This window comes from Eurosta solidaginis, chromosome 4 (genome assembly GCF_040869045.1).
Source record: "Eurosta solidaginis isolate ZX-2024a chromosome 4, ASM4086904v1, whole genome shotgun sequence".
In the NCBI taxonomy this organism is placed as follows: domain Eukaryota; kingdom Metazoa; phylum Arthropoda; class Insecta; order Diptera; family Tephritidae; genus Eurosta; species Eurosta solidaginis.
In genome coordinates this window covers 106,494,748-106,517,815 of record NC_090322.1, presented here as the reverse complement: position 1 = coordinate 106,517,815, position 23,068 = coordinate 106,494,748, and the positions used below count along the sequence as shown (strand labels likewise).

The 23,068-nt window shown below is 41.1% G+C and overlaps 1 protein-coding gene across 1 annotated transcript in view; it reads right to left on the bottom strand.

The window, feature by feature from the left end:
• The window catches only part of LOC137250101 (RNA-binding protein 25), a 72,831-nt gene extending 54,466 nt beyond the window's left edge, over positions 1–18,365 (bottom strand). Inside the window, exons 1-6 of the mRNA XM_067782395.1 lie at positions 18,048–18,365; positions 17,861–17,990; positions 17,696–17,804; positions 16,811–17,629; positions 1,666–1,846; positions 1,496–1,605 (exon numbers count right to left, since the gene is read on the bottom strand). Of these exons, the coding sequence (XP_067638496.1) occupies positions 1,496–1,605; positions 1,666–1,846; positions 16,811–17,629; positions 17,696–17,804; positions 17,861–17,990; positions 18,048–18,110 (1,412 nt within the window). The 5' untranslated portion in view covers positions 18,111–18,365. The remainder of the gene's footprint in view (positions 1–1,495; positions 1,606–1,665; positions 1,847–16,810; positions 17,630–17,695; positions 17,805–17,860; positions 17,991–18,047) is intronic.
• Positions 18,366–23,068: the final 4,703 nt, after the last annotated feature.

The window sequence follows — 23,068 nt, the reverse complement described above, 5'->3', positions numbered from 1 at the left end:
AGCTATGACGTTAGTTTCGTGAATACTTTCAAACTGTTTCTCAATAATTTGGAGTTTTTTGGTATTACATATTAAAGGATTACATTAGGACTATTAAATACCAGACATGTTCGGCCGTATTTATGATTTTTATTAAATAAACAAATGCAAGGCGCGATAACCCCCGAAGAGGGGCCCTTCCGGGGCAAAATCTTTATCGTTTGGGGGTCAGTTCGGTGTTATTTGGTAATGATGATTGGGGGGTTACAGGACATTTCTTAATAGCTTGATGGTCCGAAATAGTCGCTAGAATCATCGTATAACTACCCGGGAGAACCCGGAATAAACTGAAAGAATGTTCCAAAGAACCAAAAACAGACCTCGAAGTGATTCAAAAATTACGCTGGAATTATCTCGAAATGACCTGAAAGTATCCTGAAATAGTCCCTAATATCATCGCGAAATGACAGCAAATTGATCCCGGGAGGCCCTAAAACAGCCTATGAATGCATTCGAATATTACCCCCAAGTGAACCTTAAATGAATTCAGAAGAATCTTGAAATATGTCCCAAGATTATTAGGAAATGACCACGGAGAGCTACAAAATAGCTCCTATATGATCCCAAAATGATCTTAAAATAACCCTTAAATAGCCCACCGAGATTACTCCCGAGATTACCCCAAAGTGATGCCCCAGGAAGAACCTCGAAATAGTACCCCCAAAATAGCTACATAATTCTCCCAAAATAACCCAGAGATAGTCCCTAAAACCTTCCGGGAAATGATCCCGAAATGACCACGCAAAACCATGCTACCCTACAGCTCTGCCCCAAAAAGCATATCGTACGGAGTTACTATGTTGCTATTTTCTGCGTTCTAAAAGACGACGTGGATCGTGGCACCGCCAGAGAACTCCTATCAGTTTTTATGCAATGGCTCTACCCTACACTCTATTCATATTCAGAGCCGGAGCAGCACCAGAGCTCTTTTTTCGCTGCTACTGATGCTCTGGAGTAGAAAACACAAACATTGGTTTATGAGTTATGATATTGAGTTTTTATGCTTAAAGTTCACCTATGTATATTTTAACATTCGAAAAATCGGTAACGAGGTATTATTCGAATAATCGACGATGTACGATTATTCGATTTTAACAAATCGAATGTTAGAGCATTAACATTAATCGAATATCTAAATCGTCGAGGAGTGTTTTTACCGCTACAAAAACCACAGCAAAAACCATTGCATTCGTCGAGCTTAAAAAGTAAGCCATAGTAGGCCTAAGAAAAATTGGGACAACGTAGATTGGATGAAAAGCTCGGTCTAAATTTCCTCGCAGGTATATCGCGGCAAGTTTTTTAGTATGGCATATTTAAGACGAATATCTGTATGGAGTGGTTGTTAAAAAAAAACGGTTGTTTGCTTCTCCTGTAAAATTTAAATCTGTTAGGTGTGTGACTTTGTGAACTGAGCTAACGATATATCAAATCGATTAAACTAAGTTAAGTTTCTTACTTGTAATATTTATGATCATCTCGTTCATCGTCATAGTCCTCAACGAATTCCTTGAGTCTCTTCGCTTCTTTTTCGCGTTCCTCCAGCTTCAGCTTATCTTTAACCCGCATCTTTAAATACATTTTTTAAAATAAATTGATATTTTTTCATATATTGCTTTCAACACATACCTTTTCATATTCCTTGGCTTTCCGTTTTTCCCTTAATTCCCAATTTTTTAGCCTTTCTTGATAAGCCTCCTCCTTTTCTCTGGCTTTTTTTTCCGCCTTCTTTCGTTCTCGCAGCTCGTCTTCAATTTCCTTTTCTTTATGCAGATCTTTAATATTTTTGATATTTTTCTCTTCCCGCTCCCTTTGTCGGCAAACAAAATATAAAAAAATGATTTAATATATGCAATGATAAAATAAAAAGGAGCCTTGATAAAATCATGACAAGGTGGAACAGTTCCCCCTTATAACTTTTCTTTTTAAGTTTTCGAGCAATTTCAAATTTAGAGATTTAACTTTGAGTGCAAAGTTTATGGCAACGATTGAGTTTTGTACCCTCAGGTGAAACTTGATATCAAAAGAAAGGGGGGGCTCTCTCTATCACAAATATATATATGTTAAATTGCACAAACTTATATTTTAAAAGTTATTTGTTGTTAAAGTCTGCAAATTTAGCAACCTTCTATACCACTTTCACTTACAATTTGCACATCTTTTAATACTTTTTTCACATGTCCATATAATTTGGCAACGATACACTTAAAATGCATTTTTGTATATTTTACATTTTATTTTTCCATTGTTATACTCAGCGTGCTTTGCACATAGAGTATATTAACTTTGATTTTATAACGGTTGATTGTAGAGGTATAAAGGAATCGAGATAGTTATAGACTTCTATATATCAAAATCATCAGTATCGAAAAAAATTTGATTGAGCCATGTCCGTCTGTCCGTTAACACGATAACTTGAGTAAATATTGAGATATCTTCACCAAATTTGGTACACGAGCTTATCTGGACCCAGAATAGATTGGTATTGAAAATGAGCGGAATCGGATGATAACCACGTCCACTTTTATATATATATATCATTTTGGAAACACACAAAAACCCTGAATATTTAGTAAATAATACTAGGTGTATTATTTACTAATGAACTTAATATTGAAATTTGACGTGTGGACTGATATTGAGAATTGAGACTATTGATAAAAATTTAAAAAAAAAATTTTAATGGGCGTGGCACCGCCCACTTGTGATAAAATCAATTTTGCAAATATTATTAATCATAAATCAAAAATCATTAAACCTACCGTAACAAAATTCGGCAGAGGTTGCCTTTACTATAAGGAATGCTTTGTAGAAAAATTTACGAAATCGGTTAAGGACCACGCCCACTTTTATATAAAGGATTTTTAAAAGGGTCGTGGACGAATAAAATATCTTTTACAAAAAAGAGCTTCATATCAATGATATTTCATTTCCCAATTGAATTTATAACAATAAATAGGAAAAAAATCAAATTTTTAAAAATGGACGTGGCACCGCCCCTTTTATGACTAAGAAATTTCCTATGTTTCGGGAGCCATAAATCGAAGAAAAATTAACATATCGTAATGAAATTGGGTACACAAATTTTCCTTATAGCAGAAAATATTTCTAGTAAAAATGGACGGGATCGGTTTAAGACCACGGCAACTTAAATATAAAACAAGTTTAAAAGGGTCGTAGGCTAGAATAATAAGCTATAACTTAGAAAAAAATAGTTTTGAATGAATGATATTTCACTTATCAAGTTTTTTTGTAAGAGGAAATGGGGAGACATTTTTTTTAACGGGTGGTGCCACGTGTTATGTAGAAAAGTAATGTATCTGAAATGAAATGTACAATTGAAGCTCACGCTGAGTATATAATGTTCGGTTACACCCGAACTTAAGACACCTTTACTTGTTTTTACTTAATATAAGTAAAAGGTTTCAATATGCACTAAAAGGTTTCAATATATACTTTCACAGCAACATTATTTAATAAATTTTGCCCTAAACGCTTATAAAATGTTTTCTGAAAAAATTTAAATTTAATTTAATACTAAAAACGTTTATATATCGTTTAACAGAGCAAGTTTACAAGACAAAAAGGAAACAACCTTTAGTGTCGGAGATGATCTTTGAGAATTTACAGTGATGGCCTTTGGACTATGTAATGCAGCAGCTGCGTTTGGGAGACTGATGGATCAGGTATTGAAAGGACTACAGTGGACAACATGCTTGGTGTACCTAGAGGACATCATCGTTTTGGGAAAGAACTTTGCGGAACATCTTAAGAACTAGGGACGTTTTGCAGAGAATAGCTGGTGCTGGTTTGAAATTAATTCCAAAAAAGTGTTCACTGTGAAAAGATAGAAGTTGTAAAGCATTGGCATGAACTGAGAAGTTTCCATGGGCTGTGCACGTATAACCGCCGATTTGTACCAAACTTTGCCATTGTAGCCCATAGCTCAAAAAATTAAGCTTTTAAATGGAATTGGCTCTCCAAATGTTGAAAGAGCGTTTGTGCACCGCCCCAATGTTGGAATATCCGATTCGAGAGATTCTAGATACAGATGTGTATTATAGGGCTCATTATTATGTATCTATTTTGATTTTATCTACTTTAAATTTTTAAAATTAATTTATCATGTATACTTTTGTTAATGAAAATTCTTAGATTCAAAATATAAAAATTGTAATTCAAATGAATCAATAACAACTTAAAGAATTAAAAATATATGGAATTTGGGGGTGGGGAGGGAGGGATGGCCTGAAGGTTTAATGTGGCCATGTAAATCGTTCCCGAGATGGTCGGTGCTAGACCTTAATGGTGCTGTGTTACCGGAGCGTACCAGATCTGTATCCGGCAAAGGACCATCACATCGATAACACTCCCCAAAGCCTTCGGGGAATAACCTTATCGCTACAACAACAACAATATACAAATAGAGAGGAGATGTCAGCAGAGAGTCCTTTTGCAGTCATATTGGGCACAGTCCGGTTGTCTGCATCGAATATGGGAGAGTAAGGATGGTCAATGTAAGTGGAAACTGATGTGTTCTAAGGAAAAGGATTCCTGGCGTTTTCAGTGGGCTACATAACGGTCCAAGTGGAGGTCATCATGAAATCACGAGAGTACTCTAGAAAAAATTGAGCAGAGTTTATTGGTTTGGTTGCCGTCAGTCGGTCACCGAGTGGACTGCCAACTGCGAAGTTTAAAGCAGAGCAAAAGGGCAAAAAACCCGGCCAGATGAAGCAATATAACTCCGGCGCACCATTTGAAATGGTCGCCATGGATGTCGCAGGTCTATATCCTATTAGCAACCGGGGGGAAAAACGTACTGGTAGTTATGGATTATTTCATCAAACGGCCAGAAGTACAACCAATCCCAAATCAGGAAGTGGAAACAGAGAAGTGTTTACAAACAATTGGGTTGCAAGGTATGGTGTACCAATGGAGTTACATTCTGACCAAGGCAGGAATTTTGAATCAGCTGTGTTCCATGAAAAGTGTAAGACATTCGGTATGGTGGAACGATTCAATAGAATCTTGGAAGAGAACTTAAGGAAAGTAGTGACAATAACACTGGATCACAAATTCCAATTTTTTTCTGCACCAGAGACGTCATTATGAAATTCCTATGTAAAATCACTCCCTGATTCCGAAAGTCAAGGTTATTTTTAATTCTATGGTAACGTTTTTGGAATATTTACGAATTACAGTTTCTTCAAAATTTTAATTGAGCAATTCCAAACGGTTTAAAGCTTTTAAAAGATAATAAAATTTGCTTTAAGCTGTGCATACAACACTTTTTGCTAGGCCCTGCAGATTCAAAGATAACGAACAATCATTACGAATTTTTTCAATTTTTTTTGTAAAAGTATAAAAAAATGTGTACTTTGCGAGGAAGGTTTTCTCTCTAAGCTCTGTTTTATTACAAAAAATTAAGCTTTTATTCAACAAAATCGATTGACTAATACAAAAGTTATAAGCATTCAAGTAAATATATCCATTTAATACTTAAGTACCCTACTGGTACATATGTGTTAGTATTCGTATATCAGTTAGTTAGCAGGTAGATTTTCGAAGGGTTATTAGATACAAAAAACTGTTAGTGCCGTTTTCTCAAACCCAGGTACATTTCAAGCAAGAGCATATTTTTAAGGCAGGTAGTGTTTTCTTTGTAAAACTAGGGAACCTTTTTGTCTAGGTAGGCTTGAATTTTTACTTGATCTAAGTATAAATAATAGTACATGCGCCTTGTTCCTATTCAGTTTATAATTGCAGTTTATAACCCGTCATTTACTTAAAAATATAATTTGAGTAAAAGGCCGCGAGAGTTTGAGTGTACAAATGATCCAGGTATGTTCTGTTTCATCTGCGGTCAATTTATCGTTAAAACGATGCGACGTGTGTTTTCAAATCCTTTTAACATACTATAAGTATTAGGAATTTGCTCGTTTTTTAATACATATCTGACTAATTTCTGAAACTATCTATTTAGGCGACATATGAAACTTTTTACACCAATGAAGTGGAGTGAACCAATTTTCCATTCAACGGACTGCTATAGTTAGTAAGTAAAGAAAAGTAACCTATGCGAGCGTATCTACAGTGTCATTACCAGAACTAAATTCAACGGAAGCTATATTGCCAGAATCAAATTAAACTTTAGTTCCGGCTCCAGTTTCATTGTCAACAGCAGTATCTAATTACGCGACATCACGTTGTAATGGGTTTCAAATTGAAAGCGAAAGAAACTCTTTGTCACAAGCACAACTCAATGATTGGATAAGGGATTTGGAATTGTCAAAGGAAAAGGCCGAACTCGTCACTAACAATTTTCCAAGTACTATACGAAGGAGGACAGTATTTGTTACTGCAAAGACATTGCTGGTCTATTCAAACAGTTTGGTGAACCATATGATTCAAAAGAGTGGCGATTGTTCATAGACGGCAATAAATTAATGGTGTTTTCTTTTCTACACGAAAATGTCGCCTTCACGCCAACCCTTCAAAAAGTTGTGTTCTGTTGTAAAATCAGCTTAGCCTCAATAGAGGGCATCATTATCTTTTCTCAACAACCTACCCCTAAAAATGGCCAAAAATGCAACATTACTTGCCCTCGCTTCCATTGACGGTGCTGAAAACAGCCCTGTCAATTATGAATGAAAAATTTATCACACGAAGCTGAAGCGAATGCTATATATGTGCGTATGTGTCGCATCATGCTTCACTCAAAAGCAATTTGCGACCACAGTTGACAGCGAACAACCACACGAACTGCATTTTTTTGTAAAAATGGTTAAAATTTTTGTTCTTTTCAAGTTATGCAGGGTGGCACTGAGCATTTTAATTGGCTAGAATTTCACAGGGCGAAGTGGGCATCTTATAAATGTTTGCCGTTGAAAGTGGCGACATTTTGGTGTAGAAAAGAAATCACCATAAGTTTAAAGGCCGTATTATTGCATATTGCAACCAAAAGTCATCTATTCCGATCACGCATGCAGTAAATACGAAGAAAACGTATGAGATAATGCAAAAATTTCTCAAATTAATCAAATACGAAGAACATGGCTGGAAAATATGTGCCGATGTTAAAATCGTTGGAAAGCTATGTGGTCTACAAAGTGGATACACAAAATACTGTTGCATTCTATGCAAATGGGATAGCCGAGCTCGTCAAGACCACTACATCATAAAGGATCGACCAGAACGAATCTAAATCTGAATTCATCACCCAGTTCCGAACAAACAAGAACGAGAAAAATGTAAACAAAAAATGTGTTCTGAAAATTAAGAAAATTATATACTAATGTGTCACTTATGTATTTATCTAATTTTCTTTTTTAGTTTCTTTCAGGAGTAAATGTGTCTTTAAAAATTCATTTTCTACACTCCCATTTAAATTTTGTCCCGCAAAATCTTGGCGACGAAAGTGACGAGCATGGCGAAAAGTTTCACCAGCAAATGAAAATGATTGAAAGTCGGTATCAAGGATTCTGGGATGTCGCTATGATGGGTGACTACTGTTGGTTTCTCATAAGAGAAACCGATCCTAATCTAATTAAGCGTCAAAACAAGACACATAACTTTTTCAGTTATAAAATAAGATCATAGAGTTAAGAAGAATCATATGTATGCTATTATTTGTAAGGTACTTAAGTTTTACTATATAGATATATTTATTTGAATGCTTATAACTTTTGTACTAGTTCATCTATTTTGTTGAATGAAAGCTTATTTTTTTGTAATAAAACAGAGCTTAGAGAGATCTGCAAAAAAATAAAAAGTTTTCGAGATCCTTCCCCGCAAAATACAATTTTTTTTATATTTTAACAAAAAAATTTAAAAATTCGTAATGATTGTTCGTTACCTTTGAATCTCCAGGGCGTAGCAAAAAGTGTTGTATGCACAGTTTATAGCAAATGTTATTGCCTTTTAAAAGCTTCAAACAGTTTTGGAATTGCTCAATACGTTCTTGAGATATATATGATTAAGTGGACCCAATTTTTTAACGGTTATTCGTAAATATCTCAAAAACGTTACCATAGAATTAAAAATAACCTTGATTTCGGAATCAGGGGGTGATTATACATAGGAATTTCCTAATGGCGTATCTGGTGTATTTTGGCTGTAAACCAGTGTAATCAGTATTTTGATTTTAACACGCTATAATTGGAGTACCGCCGTGGTGTGATGGTAGCGTGCTCCGCCAACCACGTCGAAGATCCTGGGTGCACGCCCAGGGAAAAGCAGCCTCCAAAATTTTAGAACAAAGTTTTTAACTTAGAAGAAGCATTCCGAGTGTATTTCTGCCGTTAAAAGCAATCAGTGAAAACTCATCTGCCTTGCAGATGCCGTTCGGAGTCGGCATAAAACAAGTAATTCCTGTCCCGCCAATTTGTAGGAAAATTTAAGAGCACGACGCAAATTGAAAGAGAAGCTCGGCCCAAAATCACTTCGGAGATTATCGCGGCTTACATTTATTCATTTATTTTTTACAATTGAAATGCGCGAAAAATTGTTAAGTACTACTACCCTAGTAGTGTAAATAAAGAACTGTTTGTTATGTTGTTGTTGTTGTAGCAGTTCTTCGCCCCATTAAATAGGTGCGACCACTCATAAATTGTCAATATGTATCCTCTAATGGGAGTCCAAGGAAATTTGCAGTTTCAACAGGGGTGGACCAGAGCGAGAGGAGTGTCAGAGGCGTTGGTTCCACTTTGCAATTAAAGAGATGGTTGGTATCATGTGGGACACATAGGGATAGGTAAGAGTTTAACCTGTTAGTGCATCCAGATCGAAGTTGAGCTAGAGTGATGCGCGTCTACCTAGGGAGAACGCTTTCCTCTTCTGCGATTTCAGGGTTTAATCTTTAAAAACGGGGTTCGCCGGGCAATTCCTGGCATAGAGGTCTGGCGCCTCTTTGTGAATATCACTGAGGATCTGTTTGTGTTTTTCTTCTACATACGGCTGTGTTCTCAGGTTTCGTATTTCCTCATAATGCTTGCGGAGATGACTTCTTAAAGCCCTAGAGGGCCAGACCTCTTCTCTCAGATGTCTGTTGGGATGCCCAGGTTTCTGGGTCTCTTTATCATAACCCCAAGTGCTGCCGGCAAAACATTTGAGGATTTTATTACAGCTCTGGATTTTAGGTACAATTGCGGGTTACATGCTCACTAAATTGTAGATCTTGATCGAACGTCACATCCAGTATTTTTGGGTGTGAGACAGTCAGTAGCGTAATGTTATAGATGTGGGTGTGCAATATGGGCGACAGTTGTCATGTCCATGTTGTGTCTATTCCACAAACATTTTGCTATACTGAATATTTGTAAATTTATTAATAGTTCAGAGATTCGAACGATAATATAAGGTGCCGAATATTTGTAACAGTATCAAATGACATTTCGCCGAGTCAACCTAGGGCCCGTATCGTGTGCTATGATTCGTATTTAAATCCATTCTTCACTCAATTTATAAATATGAAGCTGCCAACTATTTATCTAAATTATGATAAACTATAAATCCAATTATGATAAATTATAAATCCAACTAGTACGTGAAGTCTCTAGTTCACATATGTCGTTATTCAGACTCACGATTTCAGAGCCAGTTTTTAAATTTTATAAACAAATGATATGGGTGTTCTTTTTGCAGCGTAACTAAGTAATGTTTCATCTGTCCTAAACAAAGGTACGGATTTAACTTTTATGATCCTTATTTGACCAAGACCTTTTACACATCAGTGGTACGCCCAATATTTGAGTATTGTTTGTGTTGATCTCCGGGATATACAAATTATATATATATATCGAATTTACACGGTATAGGAGCAGTTTTTAATCTTCGAATTGCGGGGTCTTAACTGGGAATCAGCTTCCGACTATGAGAAATAGAATTCTTCTGATTAGTTGCCAACTTAAGAAAATAGAAGAATATTACTCGGGGTAGTGTTCCTTGGCAACATTGATTGATTGCAGCAAAGACACCACAATAAAATACACAACCGAAACTCTCAGAAAGCGTAATTTACTCTCCAAAAGATAAACTGACTTGGGAGGCAAAATAGCTCAGCTTCCAAATATATATTGCAAATTGATTTGTAAAATATAAATTTAAATAAATAAATATGCCTCTATAGGAAATGGGGCGGGGCACATGGATGATTCTTTTCAAGATGTCAGTTGCTGTGGGGAAAACCGTCTTATTCCTGGCGATTTCAACGCTCACCACAGCATCTGGCATTCCACCTTGTTGTTGTTGTTGTTGTTGTAGCGATTAGGTTACTCCCCGAAGGCTTTGGGGAGTGTTATCGATGTGATGGTCCTTTGTCGGATACAGATCCGATACGCTCCGGTAACACAGCACCATTAAGGTGCTGGCCCGACCATCTCGGGAACGATTTATATGGCCACATTAAACCTTCAGGCCATCCCTCCCTCCCCACCCCCAAGTTCCATGAGGAGCTTGGGGTTGCAAGAGCCTCGTCTGTTAGTGAAACGGGATTCGCCGCTCGAAGGTGAGGTTGACAATTGGGTTGGAGAAGCTATATATTGCGCTACACAACCCCTTGAATCCCGGCATTCCACCTTGCATTTCGACACCAGAGGCAGGCTGCTAGCAGAGCATATAGAAAACACCACATTCTGCACGATGAACGGTGATGCCCACACTCCAATTGAAGGTAACTATCACAGCTCGCCAGACATTTCCATCGTCAGCGCAGCGGTCATCAACTGCGTCGAATGGTAGCCGATGCTTACTTTGACCACCTGCCCATACTTCTTTCAATACAGCGACCTGCTAATTTTATCACCTCTGAAAGGCGCACTTTTATTAATTTCAAAAAAGCTAACTGGGAAGGCTAAACAACCTTCATAATTTAATCTTTTGCTGCTCTCTCCATTCCGACTGGTGTCCGGCAAGGCAAGTGTGCGTCCCAGTGCTTCGCCCCATCTAATAGCCGGGCAATTCCTAACATAGAGGTCCGACGCCTGTTTGTGGATATCACTGAGGACCGGCTTGTGCTTTTTTGCTTCATAGGACTGTGTCCTTAGGTGCGTATTTCCTCATAATGCTTACCGAGATTGCATCTTAAGCCCCTGGGAGGTGTGGCCTCATTAATAAGACGTCTGTTGGGATGCCCAGGTTTCTGGGTATTCAACAGAAACTGTTTGTTGAGAATTTCATTTCTCTCTGTAATGGGGAGTACTCTCGCCTCATTATGTAGATGGTGTTCTGCGGACATAAGAAGACACCACGTGGAGGTTCTGAGGGCAGTATTTTGGCAAGCCTGTAGCTTCTTCCTGTGAGTAGTCTTTAGGCTTGGCGACCATATCGGGGACGCGTAGCATGCAATCGGCTGGCCAATTGCTTTGTAAGTGGTAATGAGCGTTTCTTTATCTTTTACCCAAGTACTTCCAGCAAGAGATTTGAGGATTTTATTGCGGCTCTGGATTTTCGGTACAATTGCTGCTGCATGCTCACCATCGACTTAAAGAGAGCATTTGAAACTATGAAAACTATGAACTAAAAATTAGAAAAAATTGGAATTAGGGGCAACGAGCTGCAGTGGTTTCAGAGCTTTTTAGGTAACCGAAGACAAAAAACAGCCATTGAGTCGGTTGTCTCGGAAGAGGTATTGGCAGGAATTGGATTGCCACAAGGATCGGTTTTGGCACCGGTCCTATTTAATATATATATAAATGATATATCTTCGGCGCTAAAACATAGTAAAATAAGGCTGTTTGCGGATGACGCACTGCTCGAAGTAAGTGAACTTGATATCATGTTAGCTAGGAGCAAAATGCAGGAAGACTTGAACATCCTATACAGGTGGCTTTGTAACAGTAAGCTTAAACTTAATGTTAATAAAACCCATTTTATGGTCATATCTAGAGCGATGAATAAGGAATCTTGTAATATCGAGCTAAAAATAATGAACTCAAACATTAACGAAGTTAAAACTTTCAAGTACTTAGGGGTTCAGATTGATAATAAATTAAAATTTAATGATCATATTGATTATATAGTTGCCAAAATAGGCAACAAAATTGGTTTTTGGAAAAGGTCATGCAAATTTATCAGTAGAAAATACAAACTGAAAGTGTATAAATCCATCATAGAGCCGCATTTCATATATTGTCCCACAATATTCTTTATGGCCAATGTAACTCAGGTAGATAAGCTACAAGTTATGCAAAATAAAGCTATGAGATTTATATTAAACATGAGGTATGATACTCCCATTAATAACATGATAGAAGCACTAAGCTGGTTCAGTATAAAACAGCTCATATTCTACCACAGTATGAAATTTCTATTTAATATTAAGCACAGTAAATTACCAACATACCTCAGCGAAAAGCTTAGATATGTAAATGATGCACATTCATACGTAATCAGAGAAAACAATAATTTTAGATTACCTCTTTTCAAAACAGAAGTGGACAAGCAAAATATATTTTATAAGGGCCTGAAATATTTCAATGAACTTCCTAATCACATAAAAAATAGTAATAACTTCAATACTTTTAAAAAAAGATTATTGGAGCATTGTAAAACCCTTCCAATAAGATAAAGTTTTTTTTTTTCTTTTATTTTTTACATGACATACCGATACTGGAGCGCGAAAAGAGAATGGTAATACTGGTAGCAGCAAAATACAATGCACCCGGCCCTAAGGAAAAGAAAATCAGTCGCCACCTGTAACTCCAGACAGTTCCAACAACAAATTTCGCTGGAATTCGGTATTTTCAGCCTATATTTACTGTTGCTGATCGGGATCACTCGCATTCCGACAGCATTAATATAACAATAAAATTATATGATGTGTCACCAAAATAAGGTCAAACAAAAGTTGGAGCATGGGGGATCGGAAACACGTCCTTTTCAACCTCCCAATATATTTTGAGCTGTGCTGATCGGAATCTTCATGCGTTCCGACAGCGTCTTTACTAAACAAAGTAGAGGGGTGATTGGGTACACTTCAATTTCCAACATCCAAAGACATGTTTAGCTGTGTTGATCGGAGACCAATATATTCCGACAGCTTAAAATACAAATATAATTGAAAAATATAAGTTCCAAATTTTGTTGCCTTAAGCTGGGAGCCCTGGAGGATTGGAAACGCGTCCTTTCAACCTTCCTTAAATGACTGGCTCCCAGACTCGTCCGTTTGTTACGCCAGTAAATATGCTGATCGGAATCACATGGCATTCCAACAGCATATTCAATAGAAATAAATGATATAATAATGAATTGTACTTAGTAGTTTAAGTTTTAGGCCTAAACAGCCGTAATAATAAATAAATTAAATTAAATTAAAATGTAGATTCTGATCGAACGTCACACCCAAGATTTTGGGGTGTAAGACGGTCGGTAGTGTAGATGTTCAATATGGTCGACATTTGGGACGTCCATGTTGTAAATAAGGTCGCCGATAATTTAGTCGGTGATGTCAGGTTTTGCGAGGCCAAAAAACTGGAGAAATCTGGGAGGTAGCCGTTTATTATGTTCCAAACCTCATCGATCTGTGTGCCTGGCCCTGTGGCCATTATTGTGCAGTCATCGGCGTAGGAAACGATAGTGACTCCTTCTGGCGCCGAAGGTACCTTTGATATGTAAAAGTTAAACAAAAGTGGGGATAGGACACCATCCTGTGGCACCCCTTGTTTAATTTTTCTTGGTTTGGATGTTGCGTTCCTGAATTGCACTGATGCCTGCCAGCCTGGCAGATAATTTGCGGTCCACCTTTTAAGACTTGGGGGAAGGGTAGACCCTTCCAGGTCTTGCAGTAACGTGCCATGGTTGACCGTATCAAAAGCAATTGATAGGTCTAGCGCAACGAGTACTGTTCTATTGTGGGGGTTTTGGTTTAAACCGCAATTTATCTGGGTGGTAATGGCATTTAGTAAGTAATTAAGTCTTGGCTACTGGCGATAGGAGAGATGTCGGGCGATATGAATCTTCTATGTTAGCTGGTTTCCCAGGCTTTAGTAGCGGGACCAACTTGGCCATTTTCCATTTTTCGGGAATGACGAAGGTGGAAAGGGACAGGTTGAAGACATGTGCTAAATATTTGCAACCCTCTTTTCCTAGGCTTTTAAGCATCGGCCCGGCTATGCCGTGTTTGTTTATGAGCGTGTCTGTCGGCCCTCCGTCTAACTTTGTCAACCGTAGAATGAATTATATATTGTCGGCAAAAAGCAAAAGGCGATGGAAATTTTGTCGTTGGGCTTGGACGGATTCGATAGGGACTTTACGGTGGAACAAAGCTTACCTAGACCAGCAGAGAGGTTACAGCGACTTAGATGCTCCTTCCATTTCGCCCGCTTGTGTTCATCCACAAGCAATCTGATGCGTTGGTTTATATCCCTTATTTGGGGGTCGGCGGGATCGATCTGTTTTATAAGGTGACGTTCTCTCGCTAAATTTGCGGCCTCCGCCGGAAAATGGGGCCGAATTTCGAGAATTCTTATAGCAGGAATAAAGCGAACGGGGCGGATTCAATGACCTTGCGGAAAGCACGCTTGCCTTGGCATCAGTCAGGATAGGGAAGGCAGCAAAGCGGATGTCTGTAAAGGATTTGTACTCATCCCACTTTCCTTCTTTAAAGTTTATGAAAGTGCGTTTATCGGTGACGATGAAGTCGGCGGTACGCTCGAGTAAAATAAGTATCGGTAGGTGGCCGGATGCCAATGTTACCATTCACGATTGATATATCTGGCGAGCTGTGACAGCTTCCTACCATACGCGTGGGGCGTCTCCGTTTATTGTGCGGAACGTCTTTTCTTCTTTTCCGATCCGCCAACATCTCACCCCTGCTGTCAGCCAGCAAGTTTGAATGCCATAGATCGTGATGGGCATTTCATTTCATTTCATTTCGCCTAACATAATGCGATTATCGCCATTGAGTAAGGCACTGATATTAGTGCGGTATCCACTGGGGCAACAGGTGGCAGGAGGGATGTTGATGGTTTCTAGGTTTACATCGCCTGACCGCACAGATAAGCCATGACGTTCTAAGACACTGTTCCCCAGCGGGTTAGGAGGTCAGAATATACCCGCGGTAGGTATGCCTGTCGTAAGAGGCGACTAAAATAGCAGATTCAAGGGGCTGTGTAGTGCAACCCTTCAGGTTGCCAGCGCAATATACCGCTTCTCCAAACCCAATTGTCAACCCCACCTATCCGCGGCGAATCCTGTTTCACTAACAGACGAGGCTCTGGCGACCCCAAGCTCCTCAGGGAACTTGGGGGTGGGGAGGGAGGGATGGCATGAAGGTTTAATGTGGCCATGTAAATCGTTCCCGACATGGTCGGGCTAGCACCTTAATGGTGCTGTGTTACCGGAGCGTATCGGATCTGTATCCGGCAAAGGACCATCACATCGATAACACTCCCCAAAGCCTTCGGGGAGCAACCTTATCGCTACAACAACAACAACAACACTGTCCCTGTGGCCGTTGTAGGATCAAATATTTTATATTGCACTGAGTGGTGTATGATAAACGCGAGACCGCCTCAATTTCCGCTCTCGCGATCTTTTCTGTCGACATTATACCCAGAAAAGGTCTTCAGAGCAGATCTTGCTGTGAGTTTAGTCTCTTGAATCGCAGCGATGCGGATGTTGTGCCGCTTCATGGAATCGACGTGATCTTCCCAGTTAATCCATTACAGTCTAACTGCAGAATTCGTTCTAGGAGTGTCACTACGCCTGTGTTGTTGTTGTTGTTGTAGCGATAAGGTTGCTCCCAGAAGGCTTTGGGGAGTGTTATCGATGTGATGGTCCTTTGCCGGATACAAATCCGGTACGCTCCGGTGCCATAGCACCATTAAGGTGCTAGCCCGACCATCTCGGGAACGATTTATGTGGCCACATTAAACCTTCAGGCCATTCCCTCCCTCCCTACCTCTAAGTTCCATGAGGAGTTTGGGGTCGCCAGAGCCTCGTCTGTTAGTGAAACAGGATTCGCCGCGGATAGGTGAGGTTGACAATTGGGTTTGGAGAAGCTATATATTGCGCCTCTTACGACAGGCATACCTACCGCGGGTATATTCTGATCCCCTAACCCGCTGGGGTACGCCTGTGTTGTAAGAGGCTAGGGCGCAATGGCTGCGTGGCCCTGGGATTGGACGTCCCTGGGTAAGCATTGGGGTGCCCGATGTATTTGGCTTTGCGGCCTGGCAACATGGCGCAATGAAGCCCGTTGGGGGGTTTCCGTCGCGTAGACCACAACATCTAGGAAAGTGGCACCATCCAAGGCCGGAGCTGCATTGGGCGGATCACGCAAACATATATATTCTGTGCTGGCATACGGTGCAAAAGGTGGTAGGGACGAAGTCTGTTCAGGCGTAGACTACGGGACGCCCTTGGGCGTGAACAGCAAAGAGCCACAAAAGATTTATAAAAGTTACGAGGACGTCGGGTTTTGGGTTCTAGGCCAGAACAACCTGTCCAATGCAAATACCCCTTACACGTGATACACTGACAAGAGTATGACGGTTCTAAACAGATTCTTTTCCGGCAAACGTAGCAAAACCCTTTCTCAGGACCGGGGTCAGGAGACGGACCCGGATTGGGTTCGATACCTTCCCGGAGCAGGAGAGTATGGCGCAGTCCCGCTGCAAGGAGCTGCTGGGAGAATGACAATTTGTGGGAGGGACGCAACAAATTAAATGGGGATACACTAAAATGACAGTCCTTGGTCGCGAAAAATTCCGAGTCGCTTCGGTATATAGAACCGACTGCCTTGGGAAGCGTCTCTAGTTCGAGCTTATGTACTTACCTTTCTCGGTCACGTTCCCTTTCCCGTTCACGCTCCCGTTCTTTTTCCCGTTCTCTTTCACGTTCACGTTCTTTTTCCCGTTCCCGTTCCCGTTCACGTTCTCTTTCTCTCATTTCTCGCTCACGTTCCCTTTCTTTCGAACGAGATTTACTTCTTTTTCTTTTACTTTCACGGTCCTTTTCTTTTCTTTCTTTTTCTGGCGATACACATTCTGCTGCTGGACGTTCTTTTCGATTGGATACGCTATCGAATTTCATAACAATAGTAGGTGCAACGATCTCCTCAGCATCCCAGTCTTCTTCACTACCATATTCTTTCATGGGAACAGACACTTTTCTTTCCCTATCTTTTTCCTTGTCGTGCTCCCTCTCCTTTTCTTTATCTTTCTGTTTATCTTTAGCTTTTTCTTTTTCCTTTTCCTTTCGATGTTCATCAGCTTCAGCATTTTTTCTAAATTTTCCAATCTCTGTGCTAATTAGATTTCTTTTATCCTCTTCAAGATTTGCTTCCTTAAGATCTTTAATCTTATCCTCTCGTCCCGGTTTAGATTTCACTCTCCCAAATATATCACTCCGGGTGCCATCAAATTCCTCAATGTCCATTTTATGATCATCAAGGATCTTTCTCATTTGATTTAGAACAAAATCATCCTCAGATTTCTCGTCTGTTGCTGAAACATTAGCACCATTTTTCAACTCCTCTTCCTTGTAGTTGTCTAGCAGAAGTTTATTTTTAGCATCAACTTTAGCCACAAGTTTTTTGCCATCAATTTCCAATTCACTTAGAAGACGAACAGCACGCATACCAGCATAAGGCCCACTGCAAAAAAAATGTATACTTCAATATATATTTTAGCTATATTGTTGTATTAAAATTAAATCATACTCATATTCGCAAAATCCAAAAGTTGATACTCTCTTCCAATTAACTACTACACCACATGCAGACAAAATTCTCTTAATTACCGCTTCAGGCACTCGTTCACTTATATTCCCTATATAAAGAATATTGGAATAAAAACAAAATAAAGAAATTTTTAGTTATACGTACCCACAAAAACCGTAATTATAGGCCCACGAAATTGTTGAACAGGTTCAGGCATACGATGATACACTGTAGGTTGAGAGCTGATAGTAGCAGAGCCTCTGTAGTTTCTTGCTGAAGGTACCGAAGGCACCATCTAGTCAGCAAAAAAAAGTATGAAAAGTATATCAAATAAAATTCATGGAACACTTACATGCGGCGGTGGTATCGACGGATTTATGTAAGGTGGCATAGCTCCGCGCGGAGGATACGACATAACTACTTTATTTCTAGTACAAAATTACAAAACTAGTAGGTATACTTCCGTCCGCCAGTATACAATTCAATTCTTTCTTTTTTACCCACTGAGTGTTTGTGGCCTTAGCAATGTATTAGGGTGTTTCAATAGGTAGTTTATTGATGCCGACAAATAGATTTTATACGCTATACATTCTAAAAAAGCAAAGAATTAAGAAAACTTGCCACACTGATTACCGTCCTCAATAGAATTGGGCGCTTTCAGAGGATACAACTTTTGTTGATACATACGTTGCAAACATGTTGCCGTCAATTGAGAGATTGAAACCATTGTGTAAAGGCCGCGGCACAGTGACATTTTTCATATTGTGCGTACAAAAATACTTACTAACATATTTTGTTTCGTTTTCGATTGTTATATTGCAGTTTATAATTGCGAAAAATATTAGAAAATTTACCAACCAATGGGAAAAATATTTTCACTTGTAAAGTGTGCCAAAACCCTTAGCCAAAGCAAATGTCAAATCCTTCTTCTTATGATTTGTTTGCAAACAAATTTTTGAGTTGGCTACTTTTCAATAAGTGTCACTCATTCTAACGTTCTCCATAAAAACACGTGCAATCTACTCATAATGCATAAGATTGTGTTAAACTCATCTATTTGAAAAACTGCCTATGTGTCGGGGCTTTAAAAACAGACGTGATAACCTATCCGTCAAATTAACTAATCACATTTTTTTCTTTTATTTTTTAAGTGATATTATTGTTATTTTGAAGTATATAATTAAGCCACAGTTACCCACGAACGTACGTACAAAAAACGTGTCAGCTGACAAGACCTATCTTATGCGCTTCCCAAGGCAATCGGTTCTATGTACCGGAGCGACTCGGGATTTTTCCCGACCAAGGACTGTCATTTCAGTGTGACCCCATTTAATTTGTTTCGTCCCTCCCACAAATTGTCATCCTCCCAGCAGCTCCTTGCAGCAGGACTGCTACATATTCTCTTACTCCGGGAAGGTATCGAACCCAATCCGGGTCCGTCTCCTGACCCCGGTCATGAGAAATGGTTTTGCTGCATTTGCCAGAAAAGAATATTTTTAGGACGGTCATACTCTGTTCAGTGTGTCTCGTGCAAGGGATGGTTGCATCGGACAGGTTGTTCTGGGCTTGATCCCAAAACCCGACATCCACGTAACTTTTATAAATCTTTTGTGGCTCCCTGCTGCTCACGCCCAAGGGCGTCCCGTAGTCTACACCTAAGCGTATCCCCACTACCTTCCAGCAGCTTCGCTGCTCAGCAAGCCACAACAAGTACCCGCTGCTGCTCGCGCCCCACGGCGCCAACAACTCAAACAGCTGATACCACTCATAACTACTACCTTCGTAGTAGAGCTGGTTGCAATGCTGAGCATCAGCCCCTGCCCCCGTCTTCTTCTCCCCCCTCTTTTCTGGCAGCAATCGCGCAGGTCAGGGAAACAGACTCTTAGTCCCTGCCTCCGTTTGCACCGTCTGCCAGCACAGAATATATAGGTTTGCGACATCCGCTCAATGCAGCTCCTGCCTTGGGTGGTGCCACTTTCCTAGATGTTCTGGTCTCCGCGACGGCAACCCCCCGACGGGTTTCATCGCGCCATGTTGCCAGGTCGCAAACCCAAATCATCCGGGTACCCCAATGCTTGCACAAGGGCGCCCAGTCCCAAGGCCACAACAGCAATTGCGTCCTGGCCTTCCACAACCTAGGCGTAGTCACCCCTCACTTACCCCTAGAGTGGCGGCGTCACCTCTCATGCACTTCAGAATTCTGCAGTTCAACTGTAATGGACTAACTGGGAAGATTACGGAGATAGTCGATTTCATGAAGCGGCACAACATCCGCATTGCTGCGATTCAAGAGACTAAACTCACAGCAAGATCTGCATTGCAGACCTGCTCTGGTTATAATGTCCACAGGAAAGACCGCGAGAGCGGAAATGGGGGCGGCCTCGCGTTTATTATACACCACTCTGTGCAATATCATATATTTGATCCTGGCATCGACCGCAGTGACAATGTCTTAGAACGTCAAGGCCTATCTGTCCGGTCAGGCGATGCAAATCTAGAAATCATCAATATCTACATCCCTCCTTCCACCTGTTGCCCCAGTGGATACCGCCCTAATATCGAGGCCTTACTCACTGGCAACAATCGCATTATCTTAGGCGATTTCAATGCCCATCACGACCTATGGCATTCAAACTTGCGGGCGGACAGTAGGGGTGAGATGTTGGCGGATCAAATAGACGAAACGACGTTCTGCACAATAAACGGAGACGCCCCCACACGTATGGTAGGAAGCTGTCATAGCTCGCCAGATATCTCAATCGTGAGCGCAGAACTCGTAAACTGCGTCAACTGGCAGCCGATGGTAACATTGGCATCCGACCACCTGCCCATACTTATTTCGTTCGAGCGTACCGCCGACTTCATCGTCACCGAAAAACGCACTTTCATATACTTCAAAAAAGGAAAGTGGGAAGAATATAAATCTGCAACAGACAGCAGCTTTGCTGCCCTCCCTATCCCGACTGATGCCCGCCAAGGGGAGCGTGCCTTCCGTAAGGTCATTGAATCCGCCTCGGCACATTTCATTCCCGCCGGGAGAATTCCCGAAATCCGGCCCCACTTCCCGGCGGAGGCCGCGAGCTTAGCGAGGGAACGCGACCTTATAAGACAGCTTGATCCAGGCGACCCCCAAATAAGGGATATAAACCAACGCATCAGATTGCTTGTGGACGAACACAAGCGGGCAAAATGGGAAGAGCACCTAAGAGGTTGTAACCTCTCTACCGGTGTAGGTAAACTTTGGTCCACCGTAAAGTCCCTATCGAATCCGACTAAGCACAAAGACAAAGTTTCCATCGCCTTTGGCGATAAGGTGCTGTCGGATGCGAAAAAATGCGCGAGCGCTTTCTGCCGACAATGTATAATGCATCCTGCGGTCGACAAAGATAGACGGAGAGCCAATAGACACGCACATAAACACAAACTCAGCGCGTCACCAATTACCATCACCGCTAGAGAGGTTGAGGACGCCATTGGTCGCGCTAAACCATCCAAAGCAGTGGGCCCAGACGGCATAGCCATGCCGATGCTTAAAAACCTAGGGAAAGAGGGTTTCAAATATTTAGCGCATGTCTTCAACCTGTCTCTTTCCACCTTTGTCATACCCGAGAAATGGAAAATGGCCAAGGTGGTCCCGCTACTAAAGCCTGGGAAACCAGCTAACGTAGGTGAGTCATATCGTCCGATATCTCTCCTATCGCCAGTGGCAAAGACGCTTGAAGCCATTTTGCTCCCTTATTTCCAAGCACATTTGCAGCTAGCCCCTCATCATCATGGCTTCAGAAAACTCCATAGCACTACCTCCGCGCTAAATGTCATTAGCACCCAGATAAATTGCGGTTTGAATCAATATCCCCACCATAGAACAGTACTCGTAGCGTTAGACCTATCAAAAGCTTTTGATACGGTCAACCATGGCTCGTTACTGCAAGACCTGGAAGGGTCCACCCTTCCCCCATGTCTTAAAAGGTGAACCGCAAATTATCTGGGTGGTCGGCAGGCATCGGTGCAATTCAGAAACGAAACATCAAAACAAAGGAGAATTAAACAAGGGGTGCCACAGGGTGGTGTCCTATCCCCGCTTTTGTTTAATTTCTACATATCTAAGCTACCTTCACCACCGGAAGGAGTCACAATCGTTTCCTACGCCGATGACTGCACAATAATGGCCACTGGCCCAGGCACAAAGATCGATGAGCTGTGCAATAAAATAAACGGCTATCTCCCTGATCTCTCCAGTTTTTTCGCCTCGCGAAACCTGGCATTGTCACCGACTAAATCTTCCGCGACCTTATTTACAACATGGACGCCCCAAATGTCGACCATATTGAACATCCACGTCGATGGCACTACGCTACCGACTGTCCTACACCCCAAAATCTTGGGTGTGACGTTTGATCAGGATCTACATTTTGGTGCGCGCGCAACCGCAATTGTTCCAAGAATTCAGAGCCGTAATAAAATCCTCAAATCCCTTGCTGGCAGTACCTGGGGAAAAGATAAAGAAACGCTCTTGACCACATACAAAGCAATTAGCCAGCCGATTACGTGCTACGCGTCACCCATATGTTCGCCAAGCCTAAAAACCACCCACTGGAAGAAACTACAGGCCTGCCAAAATACTGCTCTCAGAATCGCCACGGGCTGTCTTCTTATGTCCCCAGAACACCATCTGCATAATGAGGCGAGAATACTCCCCATCAGGGAGAGAAATGAGATGCTGACCAAACAGTTTCTGTTGAATACCCAGAAACCTGGGCATCCCAACAGACATCTGATTGACGAACCGGCACCGCCTAGGGGCCTAAGGAGTCATCTCCGTAAGCATTTTGAGGAAATACGGCACCTGAGAACCCAGCCGTATGAAGCGGAAAAACACAAGCAGGTCCTTGGTGAACTCCATAGACAGGCGTCGGACCTTTATGTCGGGAATTGCCCGGTGAATCCAGTACTTGAAGAAAAATATCCAGAACTCGCAGAAGAGGAACGCATACTCCCCAGGGAAACGCGTGTCACTCTTGCTCAACTTCGTTCTGGATACTGTAATAGGTTAAACTCTTACCTATCCAGAATCAACCCCGACATACAAAATGTATGCCCTGCTTGCAATGTGTCCCCACATGACACCAACCATCTCTTTAATTGTAATGTGGAACCAACGCCTCTAACACCACTTTCCTTATGGTCCACCCCTGTTGAAACGGCAAGTTTCCTTGGACACCCGTTAGAGAATATTGATGACAATTTGTGATCGGTCGCGGCTATTAGGTGGGGCGAGCATTGCTACAACAACAACAACCTATCTTATGAATGTGCAATGTAAACGAAAACTCACCGACGCTCAACGCACGTGTGTACGTAACCCGAAACGTA